A 20,427-nucleotide genomic window follows, 5' to 3' on the forward strand; every position below is an offset into this window, starting at 1 on the left:
TAGGATAATGTGCTCGCAACCCACATTGTTGATGTCGTCGCTCTCTCCGCTTGGCATGGTGTTTTGCGTTCCTGCGTTTTGTGTATCCGGTTGACCTTACAGTAGCTGACGGATGGACAAGGAGCTCTTGCAAGAGGGAACGCCGTTCGGATGACGCTCTTCCGTAACGCCCGCACGCTCACAGCACACGCAGAGAGAGAGAAAAGAAGAAGAAGAAAAAGCCAAAACATGGGTCTGCACAAGCAAACGACATCTTGTGTCGGTCAATACAATGTCGCGCTGCAGACACAAGTTTGGCAAATTGAAATTATTGCACAATACTGTAGTTTTTCGATCTGCAGCACTGGGCAAGTTGCCATGTACAGTAGATTTATTCGCTTTTCGCCCCCTCTTGGCCCAGTGAAAGCGGAGTTGAGGCTGGCCAGACCTTCGGCAGCCTCTGAGCCGGTGGTTGAGTCTGAAAAGAAGAAGAAAAACCATTTCTCGATGCCTCTTTTTTCCCTGACGAGATTGCTTTTCGACTTCCTTTCATCTCCACAGTAACAGCACGAATCAAGATAGTCGGCGTCGACACAATCATCATCGTAATCGTCATTATCATCATCATCAACAACAACTCGCCGGTTTAACTTTTCGTCAGGGGTCATTACTTGGTCGTGTGCGACTGAGCGCCAGGTGTGGCGGCGTGAACACCGAGTGGTTTGCCAATTTATTAAGAATCAAGCGAGAAACTGTCGCATAAAAAGAACTCGCTACGAAGGGCAGGCTATCCGTACAGTTGCCCAGAGACAGTGTGAAACTTGGTTCTATCGCTTCACTGTTCTTAGTGTATTTCTCCTTGTGCAGCCAAACAGCAGGAATCGCGTGGTAATTCTGCAAGTAATTTTTTACTCGGAAGAGAGGCTTCCGTAGAGGCGCGAGACGCAACCGAGTTTTCTTGGCGCTAGCTTTGCGCTTCCACCTCTGTTGCCAAGAATATTAATAGACAGATAGGTGTCTTCAGTCAAGTCAACGTCGGGTGGCAACGGACGCCAGCAGCAAGCAGAATTCCTGCCGCAGTCCGGCCAGCTTCGCTCCGAACCCTACCAAACCAGCCATACCACACTGCGGATGTTCGGAAATCTGATCACACAGACGTCGCGTTACGACGATAGCCGCGCTTGAATGACGTCGAACCACCAGTGAGGTGACTGGCGGCTGGCTGTACGCTAGCCTGTCAAGACGTCTGCACCCAGCGTGCTCAGGAACACACGATCACGCGCTCGTTATCACTCATGGTTCCCACACCATCCGTACGCGTCCGTACCTGACCGCGCAGCCAGCCCATATGGGCGGTCCATACCCGCCTCTGTCACCCGACGAATCCGTCTCGTCCGACTGGCCACACGCCCAACCCTCGGACCTCTGCCTTCCTCAACTCTTGGCATCCTTCCCCTCCGCAACTCACCCAGCTTTGGCATGTGCCTTATCTCGACACTGACACCGATCCAGACGCTCAGAGTTGTCTGCCTCTCCGATCGCACTCAGACCGTATCCGATGGTGCGAGAGAGAATGTGGGGAAGATAAGCAACGTTGCTGCTGACCACACAAGATTGGTTCGTTCCTAAAACTGGTTGCGTTGCTTTCCGGCGGAAGCACCTCCGCTGCCTCCTCCCCCTCCCCCATTCAGTGAGATCAAGTAGTCCGAGCCAGTGGGAAGTCTGATCGTGATCAAGTCGTCAAGGCGCTGCTTTTCGTCCCGATCTGCCCATGTCAAGTATGCGACTCGCAGATGAGTGAATCCTCGAAAACTGAACACAGTAGCAACAGTATACCCCAGCTAGCGACCTCTTCATGGTCAAATGTGAGCTCACAAACATCACAACCACAACTAAAAGATACATTACCATCGCTCTAGAAGAATGCAACAGCATAGTCACCACCCGCAATCAGATCGTACCAAAAGCACGGAGTGCCCTGCACATCGGTCCTCCTCCAAACCTCCTTGATCAACTCCCTGCCACTAGCAGGCCCAGCCTCTTCGTGCCCGACAATCTGCATCGCCTGCTCACACACCCTTCTGTCCTCCTCGTCCACCGCCACACTGCTCGCCACAAACATGGGCAGGTTAAAGTTGCTGCACCCCACGCTCCGGCAGTATTGCTCGCCCGCACTGGTCCACAGCTCCAACATGCCCCGCAGCAGCCCTCGCACCACAGGATGCAGCGCACCGACCCGATAGATGAGCGTGTGCATCAGGATCACGCACGCGCTCTTGGTCATCATTGCGCAGATCGCCGAGCCCGTCGTCAGCGGTCCTTCGATCTTGCACTTCTCGACACGCGCCTGGATGCGTTTCGCGCGTTCGTGCACCCAGTGTGGCACCGGCGAGCCTGGCAATCGGCGTGCCGTGGCGGCGAAATCGCCTCCGTCAAAGTCGTACCGCAGCCGCGCGATGTCCGACAGCGCGGCGAGCATGCTATCGTTCAGGATAAACGTCTGATCCTGCGCTTGCCCTTCCGAGACTCCATCACCGTGAGCACTGGTCGCATCGGCAGCCCCGTCGTCCACATACGTCGACAGCGACAACTGCAGATGCGGCCTTGTTCCACACGCAATCGCCGTCGTCACATCCGACCACACATACGTGCGGAATCCCAGATGCTCGTGCGAAGTCAGCTTGGACAGATTCACTGGCGGGAAAGATCCCAGCAGCGTATCGATCAAGCCACGCATCCTGGTTGCTTCTTCAAAGTAGCTCTGCATCCCCTCCTCGGCAAACGAGTAGATCGCAATGTTGAGCGCAGTCATGAGCAGCGGGTTGACGTTGCCGCATTCCGCCAAGAATCCCTTTTCGGTGAAACTGACGCCGGCAGCTCGGGTCGTCTTTGCACGATAGTCCGTCACTGCCTGCTCGAGCGAGCGCAGAGCGAGCTGCTTGAGCGTCTGCGCCTGTCCCACCAGCAGGTCGTCCAACGTGGCATGGGTGGTGGACGCCCGCCGCAGCCTCTCTGCGTTGGCGGGCGAGAGAGCGGTCACATTGCCAGCGTGCGGCTCGGACGAGAGGCTTGCGCCAGGCGAGACGGACCACAACGTGTCGGGCGTGCTGGAGAACGTGAAGCTGAGATTGGCCTTGACGCAGTCCGCAATCGACGTGCGATCGGCACGCAGTGTGTTGGCCCACTGATGGATCGCCACCACATCCTTCGGCCACGTGAGCCGAGCCCCACCCACATAGCCCGCCGTCACAGCTGCGATCGACAAGCGCAACGGAGGATGCCGATCTACGCTTTCCAACAGATACGGCACCAGGCGGCGAAACAGCGTCGACGCCTCGATACCGCGAACATCACACCCTTGCACCCAACACGTGATGAGCGTGCTGTAGTAGCCGATCAGGCTCTCCATGACGAGTTTGGATTTGGCATTGTCTGCAGGTGCATCTGAGGCCGCCGGCGACTGCTGCCGCGATCCCATGGGAGTGTAGAGGCTAGGCATGGGCTGCACCTGCACCAAGTCGGCATCGAGCGCTGCGAGCTGTGCTGGATCCGGCTGCATAAGTCGACTGGCGACAGCACTGCATGACGCACATAAGTGATGGCCGGAAAAGAGGCAATCTCCAACAATCTCGCATGGCACAGTTGAAGACTGCAGTGACATCGAAGATGGAAGCGGCTGCGGCGTGTGCTGTGCTGACCGCTGGGAGCCAGCCGAAGGCTGTATGAAGGACGACGAGTATGAACCGGGTATGTTACTGGATGCGGATCTGTCGCCTTTGGGTGTGGTTTGCGAAACGCCACTGGCAAGCGGCCAATTGACTGAACTCGTAGCAAGGCCAGCAAATTCGGCGAGGCTGTTGGCCATGACCAAGCTTTCCTGATCGACCGGACTGATGGCCGCGTGGTGGGATGCAGATGCAAGAGCATTCGAGTGCGCTTCTACAGATCCATTGACATGACCATTCGAGTCGACAACCTCGGTCTTGATGTGGCGGTTGAGCGATTCAGGAGCAGGTGACGTCTTTGTGCGTTTGCGGTTGAATGTTAATGCAGAGCCGGGCTCAAAGACGACCGGCGGTCTTCGAAAGCCTTCGCACTGGTAGCCTGCATTGCGACATCGCCAGCAACCACCCGTCTCTTCGCACAGAGTCTCGTCGCATTTTTTCTTGCGCTTTCGACAGGTGAGGCAGCCGGAGCGTGACCTTTTGCCAGCCAAGGGAGCAGGTGCGCCGGCCTGTTGGAAGCTATCTGGATTGCGCGAGCTCCCAGCTGTGAGTTGGGTGTCGTCGCTCGAGATACGACGTTGCGGCGTAGTTGCGCTTGTTGCGGCTATTGGTGATGGTTTGGCGGGTGATATTGAGCCAGACGCAGGGCTCGATGCGATCGAAGAGGGCATGTCTGCGGTAGAGCTGCAGAGATTGCTACCTAAGTGATGATGATGGTGTGAGGAGGTGATTGCAAGTTGCTGCGGTGAACACCATCTCCTGGATGCTTGCAAGAGTGCATCGACGTTGGTAGTGGAGAGTGAGTCTGCTCGGATATTGGTGAAGCGATCGGCGGCCTCGATGGATCCCAGCCAGTCCGCTCAATATCGATGTGGTGGCGGCGCTCAAGTGGAACGGTCAAATTGTTGTCGTCGACTGCGCTTATCGCACCAGCGGCACGAATGAGGATGTTCTGAAGCGGTGTGACCGTCTGAGCCGAGCACTTTCGTACCTTGTGACGACCGGCGAATGCAGAGACTTGCAAGGAAAAGGCCGAGCCGAGATGAGGTCCAAGCAAGATTTGCGGCGGCGCGAGTGTGGGAGAGTAAAGTCAAGACGCAAGTTGTCGTCTGACATTTTTTCGGTATCACATCCGATACGAAGTGTGCTTGCGCTATTTTGGCCGTGTTCCGACGAGCTGCTTTCCATGTCTGCAGCCTTGACTTTGACTCCCTCCCGATAACCTTGTTTATGCTTCGGCTTCACTTGATTCTCACGCTTCATCAGCTGCCAGTGACAACGGGTGGGGGCAGCGTCGCCGATTTCTGTTCACCGCTGTAGACAGGGTTGGCCGATCAAAGACCAAAAGGCGCAGAGACGGTCTTGATTCGCCCACTGCCGATCAAGAGGCGCAGTCTCGCCTGAAACAAGAGACAGCACCCGAGAGAGACGTCACAAGACAGTTGTGCTTTGACTGATGCAGGCCGTCTATCACTAACAACTGAAGGTGTGGATGCTGGCTGAGCGGTATCGCCAAGAGAGTGGATTTGAATGTCGTCCGCTCTCTCTCTCTCTCTCTCAGAAGTTCAGGGTCTTCGCTCGTTAACGACAACTTCCCTTCAGATATCCTCCTGTCTTTTGTTTTTCTTTTCTGCGTATCTCTGAGCTTGGCGGCATCAGCGATTAGCGCGGCTAGCGCGGCAAATTCACCCCAGCACACGGACCATTTCGCTCGTTCTGACCGCTTTCTTTTCCTTGCTGCTTGCTCCCTGGCTGGCAGGAAAGGGTGTTTCCGGTAAAGCTGATCGAGTAGCTCAGCCGTCTGGTACGACTCGTTTGGACGCGGTTCGAGTTCTGGAAACGCAGGGCGAAAAGGAAGCGCTTGATCTCTACCGTCGACCGCCGGGGGAAAGGCAGCGCAAAGGTCAGGTGCAGCGATAACGAGCCGTCCAACTTGAGATTCACGGTATCAGAGCGGCTAGACGCATGAGACTGCCGAGCTGACGAGGAAGTCTTTTGGGCGCTTCTCCCATAAATACGCAATCTCCCTCTGTGACCTCTAGTAGCATCTCTGCTCGTCACCACCACCAACCCGCAATCTCACCATCCCCGTTCCACCTAACATGACACTTCCAGAGACACTCAAAATCGCCTCGCCCTCGGGCAAGACGCTCTCTGTCCCCACGGGACTCTTCATCGACAACCAGTTCGTCCCCTCGGTCGACGGCGGCACGCTCGAAACCATCAATCCAGCCACCGGCAAGTCTCTCGGCTCCGTCTCTGCCGCCTCCGCAAAGGATGTCGACATCGCCGTCCAATCGGCACGCAAAGCCTTCAACACGACATGGGGCCGCAACTCTTCCCCCTCGCAACGCGCTTCGGTGCTGTTCAAGATCGCCGACCTTCTGGAGCAGCACGCCGTGGAGCTGAGCGAGCTCGAGTCGCTCGACAACGGCAAGCCGCGCTGGATTGCCGAGACCATGGACATTGCCGACACTGCGGGGTGTTTCCGCTACTACGGCGGCCTGGCGGACAAGATTGAAGGCAAAACCATCGAGCAGAAGGAGGGCGAGAAGCTGGCGTTCACGCGACTCGAGCCGCTGGGCGTGTGCGGGCAGATCATCCCGTGGAACTATCCGATTGGCATGTTGGGTTGGAAGGTGGCACCGGCGCTCGCGGCGGGCAACTGCATCGTTTTGAAGCCTGCTGAGCAGACGCCACTCAGTGCCCTGCGAATTGCGCAGCTTTCCGTCGAAGCCGGTCTGCCTCCCGGCGTGTTCAACGTCATCAACGGATTGGGGCCCATCGTAGGAGACGCCATCACGGGCCATATGGATGTCGACAAGGTTGCGTTTACAGGAAGCACCGCGATCGGCAAGCGCGTCATGGAACGCGCCGCTCGCTCGAACCTCAAGAAAGTTACGCTCGAACTCGGCGGCAAGTCGCCCGTGGTGGTGTTCGACGACGCCGACATTGACCAAGCTGTCAACTGGGCCGCACTGGGCATCCTCTTCAACCAGGGCCAAGACTGCACTGCCGGGTCCCGCCTCTTTGTCCAAGAGGGTATCTACGACACGTTCATCCCCAAACTCGTCGCCGCCTTCCGCGCACACCACATCGGCGACCCCTTTGACAACGCCACCTTCCAAGGCCCCCAGATCACCCAGCGCCACCAAGAGAGGATCCTCGACTACATCGAGTCTGGCAAGCAGCAGGGCGCCAAGGTCGAGATCGGCGGTGGCAAGTGGACTGAGGGAGCCGGCGACTTCGCAAGTGGCTACTATGTCGAGCCTACGATCTTCAGCGGATGTAGCAAGGGCATGAAGATTGTGGATGAGGAGATCTTCGGCCCCGTGCTCGCGGTGGCCAAGTTTAAGGACGAGGCGGAAGCGATCCAGTTGGCCAACGACACGTCGTACGGGTTGGGTGCGGGCGTGTTCAGCACCAACGCGAGCAGATGCATGCGTGTCAGTGGAGCAATCCAGGCAGGCACCGTGTGGGTGAACAACTATGTGGTGGTAAGCAACGCCGTTCCATTTGGCGGGTTCAAGTCGTCCGGCATCGGAAGAGAGCTGGGCGTGGACGCGATCAAGGAATACACACAGGTCAAGTCGATACACTGGAACTTTGGCGAGTCGCTCGATTGGCCGCTCTCCGGCTGATTGTCATCGGACTCACACACGAATTCTGCACCCTCCTTACAAACGAAACAATGCTGTGTCATCAATGCCCTTGTCTATGTGTTTTGCGTGACCTTTACAGCTTGGACCAGTCGATCGTGCCTTGCTCGCCATACCGCCCTTTGAGCCACTCGTTGGCCTTCTTGAAATGGCCGTTGCCGAAGAAGCCGCGATGCGCAGAGAGGGGAGAAGGATGAGGCGATTTGAGGATGAGAATGTTGGAGTTCTTTTCGGAAACACCTGCGTCTGCTAGCGTCTTTGCGGCGGGTGCACCCCAGACGAGAAACACGATGCCTTTGCTCTGCACTTGCTCCCCATCACCCTTTTTCTCTGCGGCTGCTGTCGTCGAGTTGTCCTCGCTCGCCGACTGCGACTTGTTCTGCACTTTAGCAAACATGGTTGCGATCTTTGAATTGGACGCGGCGTGTGCATTTGCCGCCTTGGCCGCCGTCGAGCCCGCTGCTTCGTCAGCGATCTTTTTGAGAATGTGCTTGGTCAATCCTTCCCACCCTTTGCCGTTGTGACTGTTGGCGGCACCCGCCGAGACGGTGAGACACGCATTAAGGAGCAGCACACCTTGCTTTGCCCAGCCGTCCAGACATCCATGGCTGGGAGGACGGAATGCTGGATACTCGGCAGCCAGCTCCTTGTAGATGTTGCGCAGCGACGGCGGCACCCGTACACCCTTGGGCACGCTGAACGACAGCCCGCATGCCTGGTCAGGGCCGTGATAGGGGTCTTGGCCGACGACGACAACGCGCACGTGGCGCGGGGAGGGGACGAGGCGCGACCACGAGTAGATGAGCTCGCGCGGAGGGTACGTTTTCTTGCCCGCCTTGTCTTCGGCTGCCAAGAAGCTTTTGAGCGTCTGCGAGAAGTAGGGTTTGTCCATCTCGGGGCGGAGCAGGTCGAACCACGAGGGGGACATGGTTTGGCGTTCGAGCCAGAGTGGATCGGACGCGATGTCGGCCGGCGGCTGCAGTTTGGGCAGCGGATCCGCAGAGGCTGAGGTGGACTGAGAAGGGAAGAGTGGTGCCTGTCGGACCGATGAGCGTGGCGTCGGCGCGGCAGAGGGAGAGGGAGAGGAAGATGGCTTGGCGGTGGTATTGGTGCGAGCAGGAGTGGTCTGTGTGGATATCTGCGAGAGATCCGGCTGGGAAGAAGCCTGGTTGGAAGCAGCTGATTCAACCTCTTCCGTCGCAGCGAGCAGAGCTTGGTCGTCCAAGTCTTGATCGAAAGAGTCGAACTCATCTTCAACAGGGGCAGCCTCCTTTCTGGACCGCTTGACCGGTGTCTCCTGCGCCGCATCGGCAGCATCCGAAGCGACAAGAGTGTTTGCATCTCGCTTGGAGAGTGTGGTGCGAGTAGTGGTCATTGTGATCCGTTTCGCGCTCCAAATGGACTGCGTTGGAGTGAGGAGGGAAGGCTGACGAGTGGTTCGACGGCCGAGAGCGCCTAGAAAGCGCGTGTATCGATGCCAGGCGGCGATGATGGGCGAAACGAGTGTGGGAGTGTCTTTGTTCCTTCTGCGAGACTTCTCTTGCTTCCTGAGATGGCCGTTGCGACTGCCTAATGCGATGATGTTGGATGATAGTAGAACGCAGAGATTGCTGAGCCAATCTTGCACATGGACGCGACCTCCACACACTGCCACTATGCTGTACAGGACAGTAGAACAAGAATAACGCGCGAAGGTGCAAATTCACTCAACGCGGTACGAGGCACGTCGCGAAAGAGAAAATGAGCAGCGGCGGAATAAAAATCATGGTTTCAGGCTCAGCTTTGCAGAGTCAGTTCGAGACCAACACTTGCTTGAAAATGACACAAATCGGCCGTGCGCCAGGAAAAATGCTGATTTTCGAAGTCGCTTTTTGGGAGTCGCATTTTTCCAACGAAATAAATAAATCATTCGCCTCATTCAATCGGCACAACTCTCCACGATCAACCTCAACCATACATCCTTACACCCACACAATATGACATTGACATCCTCAACCGACGTCCCACCTGCACAGGCAGACAAGCCCCAGTACCTCATCTTCTTCAGCTCGGGAACTCCTCCCTGGTGTCCCGACTGCGTCGACGCACAGCCTGCCGTCCAAGAAGTGTTTGCTGCCGGCAATGTAGATGGGCATATCGTGCTTGTTGGCGAGAAGCCAGAGTGAGTTTCCTCGATGGCAATGACAGGTACTGCTCAAGAAGGTGTTGAACTGACATGCTCACGCTGGTATACCTGCACAGGTGGAAGACGCCGGAGAACAGGTTTCGCAAAGAGTATGCGATCAGGTGCATCCCCACCATTACCAAGGTCGTCGATGGCAAAGAGGTGGCTCGTCTCGAAGACAGCGAGTGCAAGAGCATTGATACCGTTGCTGCCTTTGTCCGGGAGTAAGATACTCGAGCTTCACGCATCACGCAACGCAATTAAGGGTATCCAAACAGAGAGTTGACATTCAAACGATGCGGGAACGCAGAACAGAACAAGTGCATGTTACATCGATGAAGGGAAGAACAGCAGCCGGGCCGGAATGTAGACAGACGCTCTCAGTGCTTGTTGAAGAAATTAGCAAAGCCACCGGAGTTGCCACCATGATGACCGCCCGGAGGAGGACCGTACGGGTTACCGCCATAACCACCACCTTGCTGGTTGTTGTGATGCTTCTTCTCGTCGAACTTTTCGTAGACCATCTTTCCGACCTGCGCGAGGATCGCACCGCTCGCCATGGATCCGAAATTGCCCATATGGCCACCGGTCATCTTGTTGCCCGCCCAACCGGCAGCTGCACCGGCCGCCATGGTGCCTAGACCACGCTCGCCGTCGACGGGGTTGCCGTGCTCGTCGTACTGTGTGGGTCCCTGCTGTTGCTGATTTGTGTAGGGCGAGGGCGAGGGTGAGTGACCGTAGGGTGCTTGAGATGCGTTGGGGGAGGGGGCGCCGTAGTTGGGCGAGGCGTTGTAGCCGGATGATTGCGAGTCGTAGCCTGGTGCGCTGTTGTAGGACGACTGTGGGCCGCCAGGGTATGAGGAGGAGGCAAGCGGGTCACCGGGATAGGACGTTTGTGCGCCACCAGGGTATGAGGACTGTGGGCCGCCAGGGTACGACGATTGAGGGCCACCGGGATACGATGACTGGTTGGGAGCGGGTCCGCCTGGACAGTACGACATTGCTTCTGTGCTTCTTTGGGAATTGGTAGTGTGTGGTATACGTGTATGTGTTTGTGGTTGGTGTGGTGTGATGCGGGGAAGAGAGGGAGATGGAAAGCAAGCGGCTACTTATGGGAGAGGCGGGTAGTGGAGCACATTCCGAAATGATGCGCACGCGCCCACACAAAGACGAAGCACCTCATCAGCCCTCGCTCGTCCCTCACACTGCACCATCTCAACATACAGTAAATCCACCCTGTCATAAGCTTCATGTCGGCTGCGAGCAAGAGCCGAAAAAGTCGCCGATCCAGCACCCGAATTTGCTATGCAGCCTCTATAGATGATGCCAAGGGGCGATGCTGTCTACCCCAAACCCTTTCATCTTGCATCCGGCTGTGTCTACCGGCTCGTTCGGATGTCGGCTTGCTCTTTGATCCTACTTGCACAACAAAAGAGGCTGTGTTTCGTATATTCGAGCCCACAGCCTAGACCGATGTTTGACAGGGTGCAAGAGCTTGTTGCGGGCTGTGCTGCTGTCGATGTCACGGCAAAATTACACGAAAAGCTGCGGCCGTGTGCCTGCCTGCCTGTCGCTCTGCCTGCCTAAGAAAAAGGAAAGAAACTGGCCAAGGCGGTGCAGAGTAGAAGCACGATGACGGCTTGGCAGTGGCAAATCAGCCGCGCGACAAATTCATCGCTATGAAAAGAAAATACGTTTGTTGCAAAGCTATGGCGTAACAGATAGTATTAGAAAAACATCGGCCTTGGCGAGGATTTGTCGAAGATTGCCTTCTGCCGTTCTTGTCGGCTTAATGATGTTCTCGTAGCTCACTCGACTGCATCCTTCGAACAACGCCTGGGCATCGCGGCGCGGTAGCTCAGGTTGGCTATATCTTGTACGTCGACCAAAATGACAATCGGCTGGTGTTTGACGCACACTCCCACGTCTAAACTCTCTCATGCTTGAAATCGACTTAAGCGGCAACCCGACAGTTAAAAGCACAGAGAGGCACCACCTCGCATGCGTCGCTACCGTCGCCACCGTCGGCACGCTCGCGTTGTTCGTGATCAATCTCTCGCAATGAAGCAGCAATGTGGTAGGCTTGTCGACCTTCGAGATGGAAATGCAAAGCTTGAGGTTGGCAGCGAACTCCACCGAGATCAAGAGCAAGGCACAGCCAACTGCATGCCACTGCATCTTAACCCAAACGCTCCCTTGGACAAGACATCAGCCAACGCCCGAACGATCACTCTATCCTACGACAATACATAGGACCCACCTTCGCCGCTCCGCCACAGCTGTTGCAAACCTCTCGACTCACAACGTCCCCCACCTTCATCCCTTCGGTTGCAACGAAAACGACAGTCGTCCGTCGCCTTTGAAGCGACTCGAGCGACCGCACTCGGAATTGGTTTGCAAAACTTCATTGTGGCGAGCCCTGGGATCGAGTAGGTTGAGCAACCGAGCGTGACTTGAATAGATGTGTCACACATGCGTGGGGCAACAAGCGTACGGAATGAAGATAACTGGATGAAGTGTTAAGAGTGTGTCTGGAAGGCAGCACGTGCCTTACCTACCAATATCACTCGCATGCCCTGCGCAGCCTTGAGGCTTACCTTTTCCCTTCGTCGTTGACTTCCAAATTTCCGTCCAACTCGACCGTCAGGCTGGACCTCCTTTCTTTCGACTCGTCACTCCGATTCCCTCCTTTACAGAAAAGCCCGTTCGATGCAGGCGTTTACTTGACTGGGTCTTGCAATTGACTTTGCAGTGACGCTCTGGCGACGACGGTGTCGAGAATGACTACAAACTTGCTCTCTTTGTTCCACATCTTCGGCGCCCTCGTCCTGTGGATGTCAGCGGTCATCCACCTCCTTGTCCACCCGTTGAGCGTTCCTTCTTCTACGATCACTATCGTCCTCATCAGCCTGGGAAGCGTGCTTCTCGTACAAGAGTTCTCGACTTCTTCATCGCGATGGTACCCTTCCCGACTTTCTCGACCGCAGCTGCTGAGCTCCTGTCTCGGACGAGCACTCTGCTTGCTCGTCTCGACAGCCGTCACGTTTGACCAGCTCACCGACCTTCCGTGCGACGTCCAGGTTGGCAGTTCACCATACTCCACATCCGCTGCCAAGTTTTCCGTCTCTTCTGGAGACGCCGCTCGCAACGTCACCACGGCAGGAAAGCTCTCGAAGCAAAAAGGGCCACCCGAGTTCGGAACCGCCTTCTACATCTGCCGCTCTCTGGCACCGCAGTGTGTACCGATCAACACGGTACCTGGCCAAAACACGGGGAGCACAGCGTGGGTCAACGTTTCAGTCAACAGTACGAGCCAGGTAATGGTGCTCTCAGTGTGCGCCTTGACGCTGGCTGTTTCGGCCACGTACTTTGTGCTCGCACTGCTGCACCGGTCGGACAGAACCAGCGCTCCAGCGAGTATGGGGCGTGGCAGGCTGAGGGGGCAGGATGACGATCCGGTGTCGTTGCGGTTTGTCGAGGTGCGAGCTGCGCGAGGCGATTTGAAACCAAGCGGTTCCGATTCGTCGGCTTGTCGTGTCAACTTCTACGCTAATGGTCGAGGGTGCCGTTGTAAGCCGGTCGATCTGTACGCTGAGCAGCTCGACGAGCCGGCGACGCGGTGTCCATCTGTCGACATCAGTCTTCGCGCCGCAAGCCCTCCCTCGCTCTGCCAGCTCAGAGGCCTTCCAACCAGCCACACGATCGAGAGCATGCTCATTCCGTCCCAGGGTGCAGCTAGCATGCCCGATCATGTATTTCGCATCGACAAGCTCGAGACTTCTCCACTGTCCACTCGGGCAGCAAGCGACATCGCTCCACGTGTCACGAAAGACGTAATGAGCTTGGAGGACCTGGAGGAGGCACAAGCCTTTGCAGCTGCACGAAGGGACAGGTATGGGTACGAAGGCGGGTACGATCGGACGGTGGATTTTGCCTCAGGGTGCATCATGCACTATCCGCTGTTTACCAAAAAGAAGAGAGAGCAGAGGTTGGCGGTGCCGAGCGAGACATTTTCGACGTTGCTGCCTCCTGACTTTTCGAGGGGGTCCTTGGGCAGTGCGACAGGTCTAACGCCGAGGAAAACAGGCAAGAGCCGGGCGAGCGTTGCGTCGAGGACAACCGAGTGTCAGCCGCTGCAGTCGAGGGTGGGTGATGGACAAGAGGCTGATTGTGGACCACGTGCAGTGACGACCAAGTGCGCGATGCAGCTGTCTGAATCCACACTCCCCCCTTGGGAAGCAAAGGACGACAAAACACACTCAATCGTCATCTCAACATCCGCGCCGGCGCTGCTCTCGCCCAGCGCTCTCGACCCACCCGACACCTGGTCCACCCACAAAAAGACACCACGCAGAACTAAGCACGCCCGCAAGCCGTCGCTCACTGTGGGCGACCAGACAGCCCGACGTCTAGGCACCGCCGAATCTGCACGCTCCTTCCTCTCCACCATGTCTAACCCAATCTCGCGCCCGAGCACAGCCACCTCGACGAAATCGGCCAACTCGTTCCGCCTGATGCGTCGCCGCCGTGGCCTGTTTGCCACGCTCGACCTGCAGCTTGGATCCAGATTCAACGGGACGAGTCAGGATGCGTCTGTGACTGCTGGACGCGGAGGAGGAGGTTCGTATGACTCGCAGCGGTCGTGTAGCGCGGGCACGTTTGGTGACGGCGTCGCGGGTGATGTCTCGCCTCTGTCGACACCGAAGGGGTTCACTGGTGCGAGTAGTTCTGCGCCCTGGTCTCCCTCGCACTTGGCACTGCCACCCCAGTCGGCAACGGCAAAGCCGTGCATGCAATGATACAAAGTGTTCTGCAAAGCGTGTCATAATGACGATGCCGCTCTCGGAGGGAGCTGGCGTGCTGAAGCGAAAGGAATGAGAAATCGCCGATATTCTCCGTCTTTTGTGTTTCTGACGTGAGCTGAAATCGCCGTCATTTTTGTGAAAAGGTGGAGAGAAAGTCATGGACTCGCACGGGCATTTCGACGTTTCAGCGATCACCTTCTTGTCAACCATATCGAGGGCCTCTCGGGCATCATCACCCGCAAGACCTACATTCAATAGACCAGAAAGACCAAAGATGGCCGACGAGGCGGATCAGAAGCTCGAATTGCATCCGCATACCGTAGATAAGGGCAGCAAGAGCAATGGCGCCGATGCACCCTCCTCATCGTCTGCGCCGTCGAAGGCGACTGCTGCCGGCCCGATACCCATGTGGATGCCCTCGATCCTGCGCAATTCAGGCACCACTTCGCAGTCAAACCACCTAGAACACCTCTTGGCTTCCTCCTCCTCCTCCTACCCACCCTCCGCGCCACGCGACACCCGTTCTCGCGCTTCCAACAAAGAACCGCAACTCGGACGACGCAAACAACGACGCTCGGACAACGCGAGGCTGCTCTCGAACCCACACGCCGTTCGACCCACGATCAAGGACTACCGTCTGCACAGCAATGAGATCCGTTCCACGTTCCCCTCTGCGGGAGGTGGTAAGCCACACAGCGTTCCCGTGCCGTCGAGCAGCCGCGTGGGGTACTCGGAACCGGTGCACGATCCGACGACGGCGAACCAGGGGCATTTCGGCAAGAGTCTGCGCGATGCACAGCGTGTATTGAAGCGGCTCGAGACGGGCAACATCGACGATGAAATGATCCGGCAGGACAGGGCTGGTGACCTGGAGCGCTTTATCTGGTTGGTCGATCGAGAGATCCGCGGATGGGCGGAGGGGGATGTGTTTGTCTTCGCCACCGAGCAGGGCAGAGATCGCAAGGCAGGCACAGTGCTTCTCGATGAGTCGTTCGGCTTCACAACTTCGCCATTCGAAATCGAGGCACAGCGAAAAGCGCAACCACTGCCGACGGTGGATCTGGACTCGATACAGCCAGAGGCGGGTGGGCAGCTGATCGAGTTCCAACGCACCCCGAATGCGCTGGTCTGGCTGGTGCACGATCCGTTCCTGCGGCTCATCGTGCACTGCCTTGCGCGAGTTTCACGCTGCCCCTCGTTCTCCAAGGACGACCCCTCCCGACCAGGACTGCGCTTCACGTGGATTCTGAACCGCAACCCCCTCGCAAGGCGCAGCAGACGCGGTCGAAGGGTGTCTGTCTCCAGCTCCAACATGTCGACCTCCGTCGTTGCCGTCGCAGCGCAATCACGTCGACCAGCTGTGATCCCGCGCCACCTTGTGGGAGGCTCGCTCGAGACCCCACCGACGACCGACTTTGACTCGCAGACCGAGAGCGAGCTGGACACGGATACGGCTGTGGCGAGCGAGCTGGCGGATTCGCTCGTCATCGTACCGCCGCAAGCCGAGGAGGGCGAGGAGGCGCGAGAGCAAGGCGTGGAAACGGACGAGGAGGAAGCAGATATTCTGAGGAGGGTCAGGAGGTGGGCGATCGACAGTCATCGGCAGCGTGCTCAGGAGTCACATCAGCACGCTGAAGAGCACGGCGATGCTGTAGCGGCAACGGTAACGGAAGGGATCAAGGGAGATTCGAGTGCCAAACCGACCAAGCCGAAAAGTAAGCTCAAGCGTGCGCGGACAAAGGAACAGCAAGATCCAGATCAGACCCTGACGGGTACAGCCATTGCCGAAGAAGGCGATGAGGAGGCGGAGGATGAGGGGGAGGGTAATCTGGAGGATGAGGTTCGGCCTTTCAGCCATGCCTAACACACTGCGTCGTTTGTCATTCACTCAATTGTTCGGGCTATAACTGCTCTTCCCGGGTCTGTCGTCCAGAAGCAGGAGGATATGTTCCTCGTCCAGGTCGCGCGGATGCCTGCCCAGCAGACAGACACGCTCGCTTGCCAAAATTGGACTATGCGGCAGCTCTCAAAAGCCGGAATGATCCCGATAGCAATGACATGGACCCAATGCTTGCATTTTTGCCAAGCTTTCGTAGACCTGGCTCGTATAGATCAGGCTGAGATGCTCGCACCTCTTGCGCGCGCACCTAACGTTGATGAAAGCCGTCCTGCAAGCGTGTCCATGAGCAATCCCCCTCTATCTCTTAATGGCGTCTCTGAAGAACCCTGGTTGCTGATTCGGCGTATCGAAGCAAGAGGCGTCGAAACGTTGGATTGGGTCTGCACATACACCACACACGTTTCCAACCGCAGCGTCGGAGGAGAAAGGCAAATGGTACAAGATGTGTATGTAATTTTGTTGTGAAGAAGTCGCGGTGGGTCAACACAACGAGCGATGCATCGTATGAAGCAGAAGCATTGCGTTTTGGGTGGGTGATGGTGGATGTAGTTGCGATCAGAGAGCAGCGGTGTGCTCTTCAGTCGGTGAAATGCGTAAAAGTCGGTATGAGAGATGATTGCAAAAGAAAGACCGGGCGAACGGAAGTGCTGAAAGTTGGTGCTGGCAGGAAGAAGGCAGTCGAGCAGATTTACTTCTGGGCCTTGGCTTGAGCCTTCAGGACGTTCTTGACAATCTTGGCCTCCTCGACGAGGAAGGCGCGGATGATGCGGGTGCGGACGCACGACGAGCAGCGCGAGCCACCGTAGGCGCGCGAGACCGACTTCTGGCGCTTCGAGATGGTGGCGTACTCGCGAGGACGGTGAGCCTTGATGCCGCTCAGGTCCGAGTGGCAGTCTCCGCACTTGGGGACGGTGCCGCGCTTCTGAACGTGCAGGTATCGCAAGTGGCCGCCGGGGGTCTTGATGACCTGTCGGCGGGCCGACTTGGTGTTGTAAGGGTTGCGCTTGCGGAGGGTGACACGCTCAGCCATTTTGGGCGGAATTCTTAGAGTAAGGGTGAAGAAGGTGTTTGGCGGTGAAGAAGAGAAGGTGGTAGCGGAGACGATCAACGACGACGACGAGCGAAGGGGGGCGCACGCCGCAGAGTCCCGAAAGAATTCGCACAGTTCCAGCAACCATTGCTGTGTGCGCTGCAAATCGGAAATCGGGCTTCTTGCCGAATTTTCGCAGACAGAGACCAAGAGTAAGTCACGTGAATGAGGACAAGAACTGTATCTTCTATCGGATCCGCCAGAAGCGAAAAACAACTGGTTTAGATTTGCAATTTCTGGCGCTCTAACAGTTAGATCCAAAAGCATCGGCGAATAGTAATGCAGGAATCGGGAGATGGGTCTGAGTCGACACAGCGGTTCCGGTCAGACTTTGGAAAATTTGGGCGATGCGAGAAGAATTGGACGCCATGTGCGAATGACGATTGCAATTACCATCATCTCAACCTCCCTCCTCGCCATCGTCCACCTCCAGGTCCTACCATTATCAACGCTTCGCTTCTGAGGCGCCGCCCCGACGTTCTTTGTCTTTCTTCTCGATCCGACACCCTCGTTCAGCGTTCCAACATCATGGTCGCGCCAACAGCATCCACGTCGTGCCTCATACGGCAACTCGGAGGTCTCCTTCTCTCTTCCGCGTCCTCCTCTTCTCGTATTGCCTCCGCTGCCCGCATTGCCAACCCATCTGCATCATCACTTCTCAGCGTGCGCCACTCTCACGTCGGAAGCGCGCCGCTCGACCTGCCTACTTCGGCCAGCATCGAGGTCTTGCCGTTCCCTCCGCACCCGAACCCATCACGACCGCTGCTCCCCTCACTCCGCCATGCGCGCTCCGTGCTCGTCAGGGGCCCCAAGGGCGAGGTCATCGTCCCACTCCACGAGTGCATTGTTCTCAATTCCGTAGGCGAGCATATCACGCTCAGCATTAAGGACGATTCGCAGAAGAAGCAGCGCGGAATGTGGGGATTGACACGCTCTCTGCTCGCCAACGCTCTCGAGGGTGTGTCGGAGGGACACACGGTTTCGCTCAAGATGGTTGGTGTCGGGTATCGTGCGAGCATCGAAGCTGACCCGTTGCCGCGTCGGTCGAAGTTGGATGTCGCTCTGGCTGGGAGCAAGTCGTTCTTTTTGTCGGAGGCTGCGAAGCAGGCCGAGATCGAACGTGCCGCGAGAGCGCAACAGGCGGCGGAGAAGCTGGGCCCCAACATGCGTCTACACATCCGTCTCGGCTACTCGCATCCCGTCCTGCTACCTGTCCCGCACGGCATCCAGGTCCAAGTCCCGCAACCCAACAGAATCGTCCTCAAGGGTGCCGACAAGGAACAGCTCGGCCTGTTTGCAAGCCAGATCCGCAGCTGGAGGAAACCCGAACCGTACAAGGGCAAAGGCATCTTTGTCAACGACGAGACCATCAGGTTGAAGACTGCCAAGAAGAAGTAGAGAAGCAACGGGTGTATCTTTTTGTGTGTCCCACAGCAATCACAGCAAAGACAGGAAAAGTCCTTCGAAACAAGATGTTGCAGGTGCACTCGCGAGCGATCCAGACTGGGCTTCGCCAGTGATGTGAGTAAGAGTGGCTTCCGTTCGTTCGTTCTTGATATGCTTCAGAGTCACTTTCCTTTTCCACAAAAGGAGAGAACATGTTTCTGCACCAGACGGTCGAGAGACGGGCCCAGACGGTGGATCCGGCTATTCTCGGCACACGACGAAAGGACGCTGAAAGCTGAGAACACATGCATTGCAACTAGACGAAATGAAAGGTGGTGGGTATCGAAACTGTGGTTCTCGAGAAAAAAAGGCTTAACCGAGCTAGGCGGTCTTTTCGGCAGCAGCAGCGGCACTAGTTCCATCGCCGAGCTCCTTGCCTTTGGCCCATTCGAGCGCTTCCTCGCGTTCCAAGCCGTAGGTCTCTGCTCGCATCTTTGCTGGAGGCTCCCGCTGCGCAAATGGGTTGGGATCGGTCGACTCGAGCGAGGCAAACGTATGGTTGATGTGTCGGTGCGTCGCCTCGTCGGCGCGCACAGCTCGGATGACGTCGACGAGCATGGCCTGGTCTCCCAACTGCCAGTACTGCTTGGCGATCTCGGGCGCCGGAACGTTCTCCCACTCTGGCAGCCTTCCTTCCTTGAGGTCTTCGAGGATGTACGAGTAAGTGAGCACCGCTTCTTCCTCCAGTACACCAACAAATCTGTGTGCGACCTTGGGCGAAATGAGATAGAAGACGAAGAAAAAGTTGTAGAAGACGCCTTGGGCGAGGAGGGCAAACGTGCGAGCGATCCAACCTGGCTTTGCGACCGCCATAAAAGTGAGAAGGTGCATGCGCTCGTTCTCTGCGTCCTCTAGCATCGTGTGGATCCATCCCTTGTCGCGCTTCATCAAGCGGAGGCTCTGAAGGTGTCGACAGGAGGCGGCGACCATTCCCGGAACGCCGGCAATGGTTTCGAGGAAGATGATGCGATTGAGCCAACCATCTGGCCCAAAACAGAGACCCTTGGCGCGCATCTCTTGCAGGGTCATTGCTCCGTCGTCTTTGGCAGTCGCTTGCACGTCGGTCGCATTCGCATTGTCCTTGCCAGCCCCGGAGAGATGCTTGGGTAGAGCAACCGTCTTCTCGACGTCCTTCTTGATGGGCGGGAATTTGACGCCGTTGTGGTCTGGGTAGCGTGTGGCCATGTCGAAGATTGTGCGTGCGGTAGTGCACATGAGCCTTGCTACCTTGTCGCCGAACGTCTTGCTCTCGCGGTATACGACTTTGACGCTGTCGAGATCGCTCTCCGAGTAGATCGGGTGGAAGAGCAGGTAGCTTCCGTCTGGATGCTTGAGGCCTGGGTTGCCTGGACGGTCTTTGGCCTGTACACCTTGCTTTGAGGTTGGGCTGGGAGCGGGTTCCGAAGGTGTGGAGTAGGCGCGCCGAGACGAGGAGGCAGCTCCACGGTTCTGATGGAGTCGGGCCATGTTAGCCAAGATAGCTTGCCTGCCACAGGTGCCACTGTACGCGCCGACCATTGCGACGGAGGCAGCACGTGCGAGTGGCCTACTGACCTGCATTGCTATGTATGTTGCTTATGGAGTTGGAGTGGTGTTGGTAAATTGTCGTTGGTTGAGGGTAAGATCAGGGAGCGAAGGGTAGAGGAGGGTGCTATGAAT

At 57.0% G+C, this 20,427-nt stretch overlaps 10 protein-coding genes across 10 annotated transcripts; 5 read left to right on the forward strand and 5 right to left on the reverse strand.

The window, feature by feature from the left end:
- Nucleotides 1-1,894: 1,894 nt before the first annotated feature.
- On the reverse strand, nucleotides 1,895-4,375 carry EX895_005420 (uncharacterized protein; the record flags this gene model as incomplete). Its single annotated transcript, XM_029886012.1, has 1 exon — nucleotides 1,895-4,375. One exon carries the CDS (start codon nucleotides 4,373-4,375, stop codon nucleotides 1,895-1,897), a length of 2,481 nt encoding a protein of 826 aa, XP_029737864.1.
- A 1,788-nt stretch (nucleotides 4,376-6,163) lies between these two features.
- On the forward strand, nucleotides 6,164-7,345 carry EX895_005421 (uncharacterized protein; the record flags this gene model as incomplete). The annotated part of the gene is made up of 1 exon (XM_029886013.1): nucleotides 6,164-7,345. The coding sequence occupies one exon, from the start codon at nucleotides 6,164-6,166 to the stop codon at nucleotides 7,343-7,345; it is 1,182 nt and encodes a 393-aa protein (XP_029737865.1).
- A 737-nt stretch (nucleotides 7,346-8,082) lies between these two features.
- EX895_005422 (uncharacterized protein) lies at nucleotides 8,083-8,738 on the reverse strand (the record flags this gene model as incomplete). Its single annotated transcript, XM_029886014.1, has 2 exons — nucleotides 8,083-8,101; nucleotides 8,185-8,738. 2 exons carry the CDS (start codon nucleotides 8,736-8,738, stop codon nucleotides 8,083-8,085), a joined length of 573 nt encoding a protein of 190 aa, XP_029737866.1.
- A 601-nt stretch (nucleotides 8,739-9,339) lies between these two features.
- EX895_005423 (uncharacterized protein) lies at nucleotides 9,340-9,755 on the forward strand (the record flags this gene model as incomplete). Its single annotated transcript, XM_029886015.1, has 2 exons — nucleotides 9,340-9,524; nucleotides 9,605-9,755. 2 exons carry the CDS (start codon nucleotides 9,340-9,342, stop codon nucleotides 9,753-9,755), a joined length of 336 nt encoding a protein of 111 aa, XP_029737867.1.
- Nucleotides 9,756-9,907: 152 nt separating this feature from the next.
- On the reverse strand, nucleotides 9,908-10,528 carry EX895_005424 (uncharacterized protein; the record flags this gene model as incomplete). The annotated part of the gene is made up of 1 exon (XM_029886016.1): nucleotides 9,908-10,528. One exon carries the CDS (start codon nucleotides 10,526-10,528, stop codon nucleotides 9,908-9,910), a length of 621 nt encoding a protein of 206 aa, XP_029737868.1.
- A 1,779-nt stretch (nucleotides 10,529-12,307) lies between these two features.
- EX895_005425 (uncharacterized protein) lies at nucleotides 12,308-14,326 on the forward strand (the record flags this gene model as incomplete). Its single annotated transcript, XM_029886017.1, has 1 exon — nucleotides 12,308-14,326. The coding sequence occupies one exon, from the start codon at nucleotides 12,308-12,310 to the stop codon at nucleotides 14,324-14,326; it is 2,019 nt and encodes a 672-aa protein (XP_029737869.1).
- Nucleotides 14,327-14,606: 280 nt separating this feature from the next.
- Nucleotides 14,607-16,196, forward strand: EX895_005426 (uncharacterized protein; the record flags this gene model as incomplete). Its single annotated transcript, XM_029886018.1, has 1 exon — nucleotides 14,607-16,196. The coding sequence occupies one exon, from the start codon at nucleotides 14,607-14,609 to the stop codon at nucleotides 16,194-16,196; it is 1,590 nt and encodes a 529-aa protein (XP_029737870.1).
- A 724-nt stretch (nucleotides 16,197-16,920) lies between these two features.
- EX895_005427 (uncharacterized protein) lies at nucleotides 16,921-17,262 on the reverse strand (the record flags this gene model as incomplete). Its single annotated transcript, XM_029886019.1, has 1 exon — nucleotides 16,921-17,262. The coding sequence occupies one exon, from the start codon at nucleotides 17,260-17,262 to the stop codon at nucleotides 16,921-16,923; it is 342 nt and encodes a 113-aa protein (XP_029737871.1).
- Nucleotides 17,263-17,850: 588 nt separating this feature from the next.
- On the forward strand, nucleotides 17,851-18,720 carry EX895_005428 (uncharacterized protein; the record flags this gene model as incomplete). Its single annotated transcript, XM_029886020.1, has 1 exon — nucleotides 17,851-18,720. One exon carries the CDS (start codon nucleotides 17,851-17,853, stop codon nucleotides 18,718-18,720), a length of 870 nt encoding a protein of 289 aa, XP_029737872.1.
- Nucleotides 18,721-19,089: 369 nt separating this feature from the next.
- Nucleotides 19,090-20,328, reverse strand: EX895_005429 (uncharacterized protein; the record flags this gene model as incomplete). The annotated part of the gene is made up of 1 exon (XM_029886021.1): nucleotides 19,090-20,328. The coding sequence occupies one exon, from the start codon at nucleotides 20,326-20,328 to the stop codon at nucleotides 19,090-19,092; it is 1,239 nt and encodes a 412-aa protein (XP_029737873.1).
- Between the last annotated feature and the right edge of the window lie 99 nt (nucleotides 20,329-20,427).

Source organism: Sporisorium graminicola, chromosome SGRAM_6 (assembly GCF_005498985.1).
Source record: "Sporisorium graminicola strain CBS 10092 chromosome SGRAM_6, whole genome shotgun sequence".
Lineage (NCBI taxonomy): Eukaryota > Fungi > Basidiomycota > Ustilaginomycetes > Ustilaginales > Ustilaginaceae > Sporisorium > Sporisorium graminicola.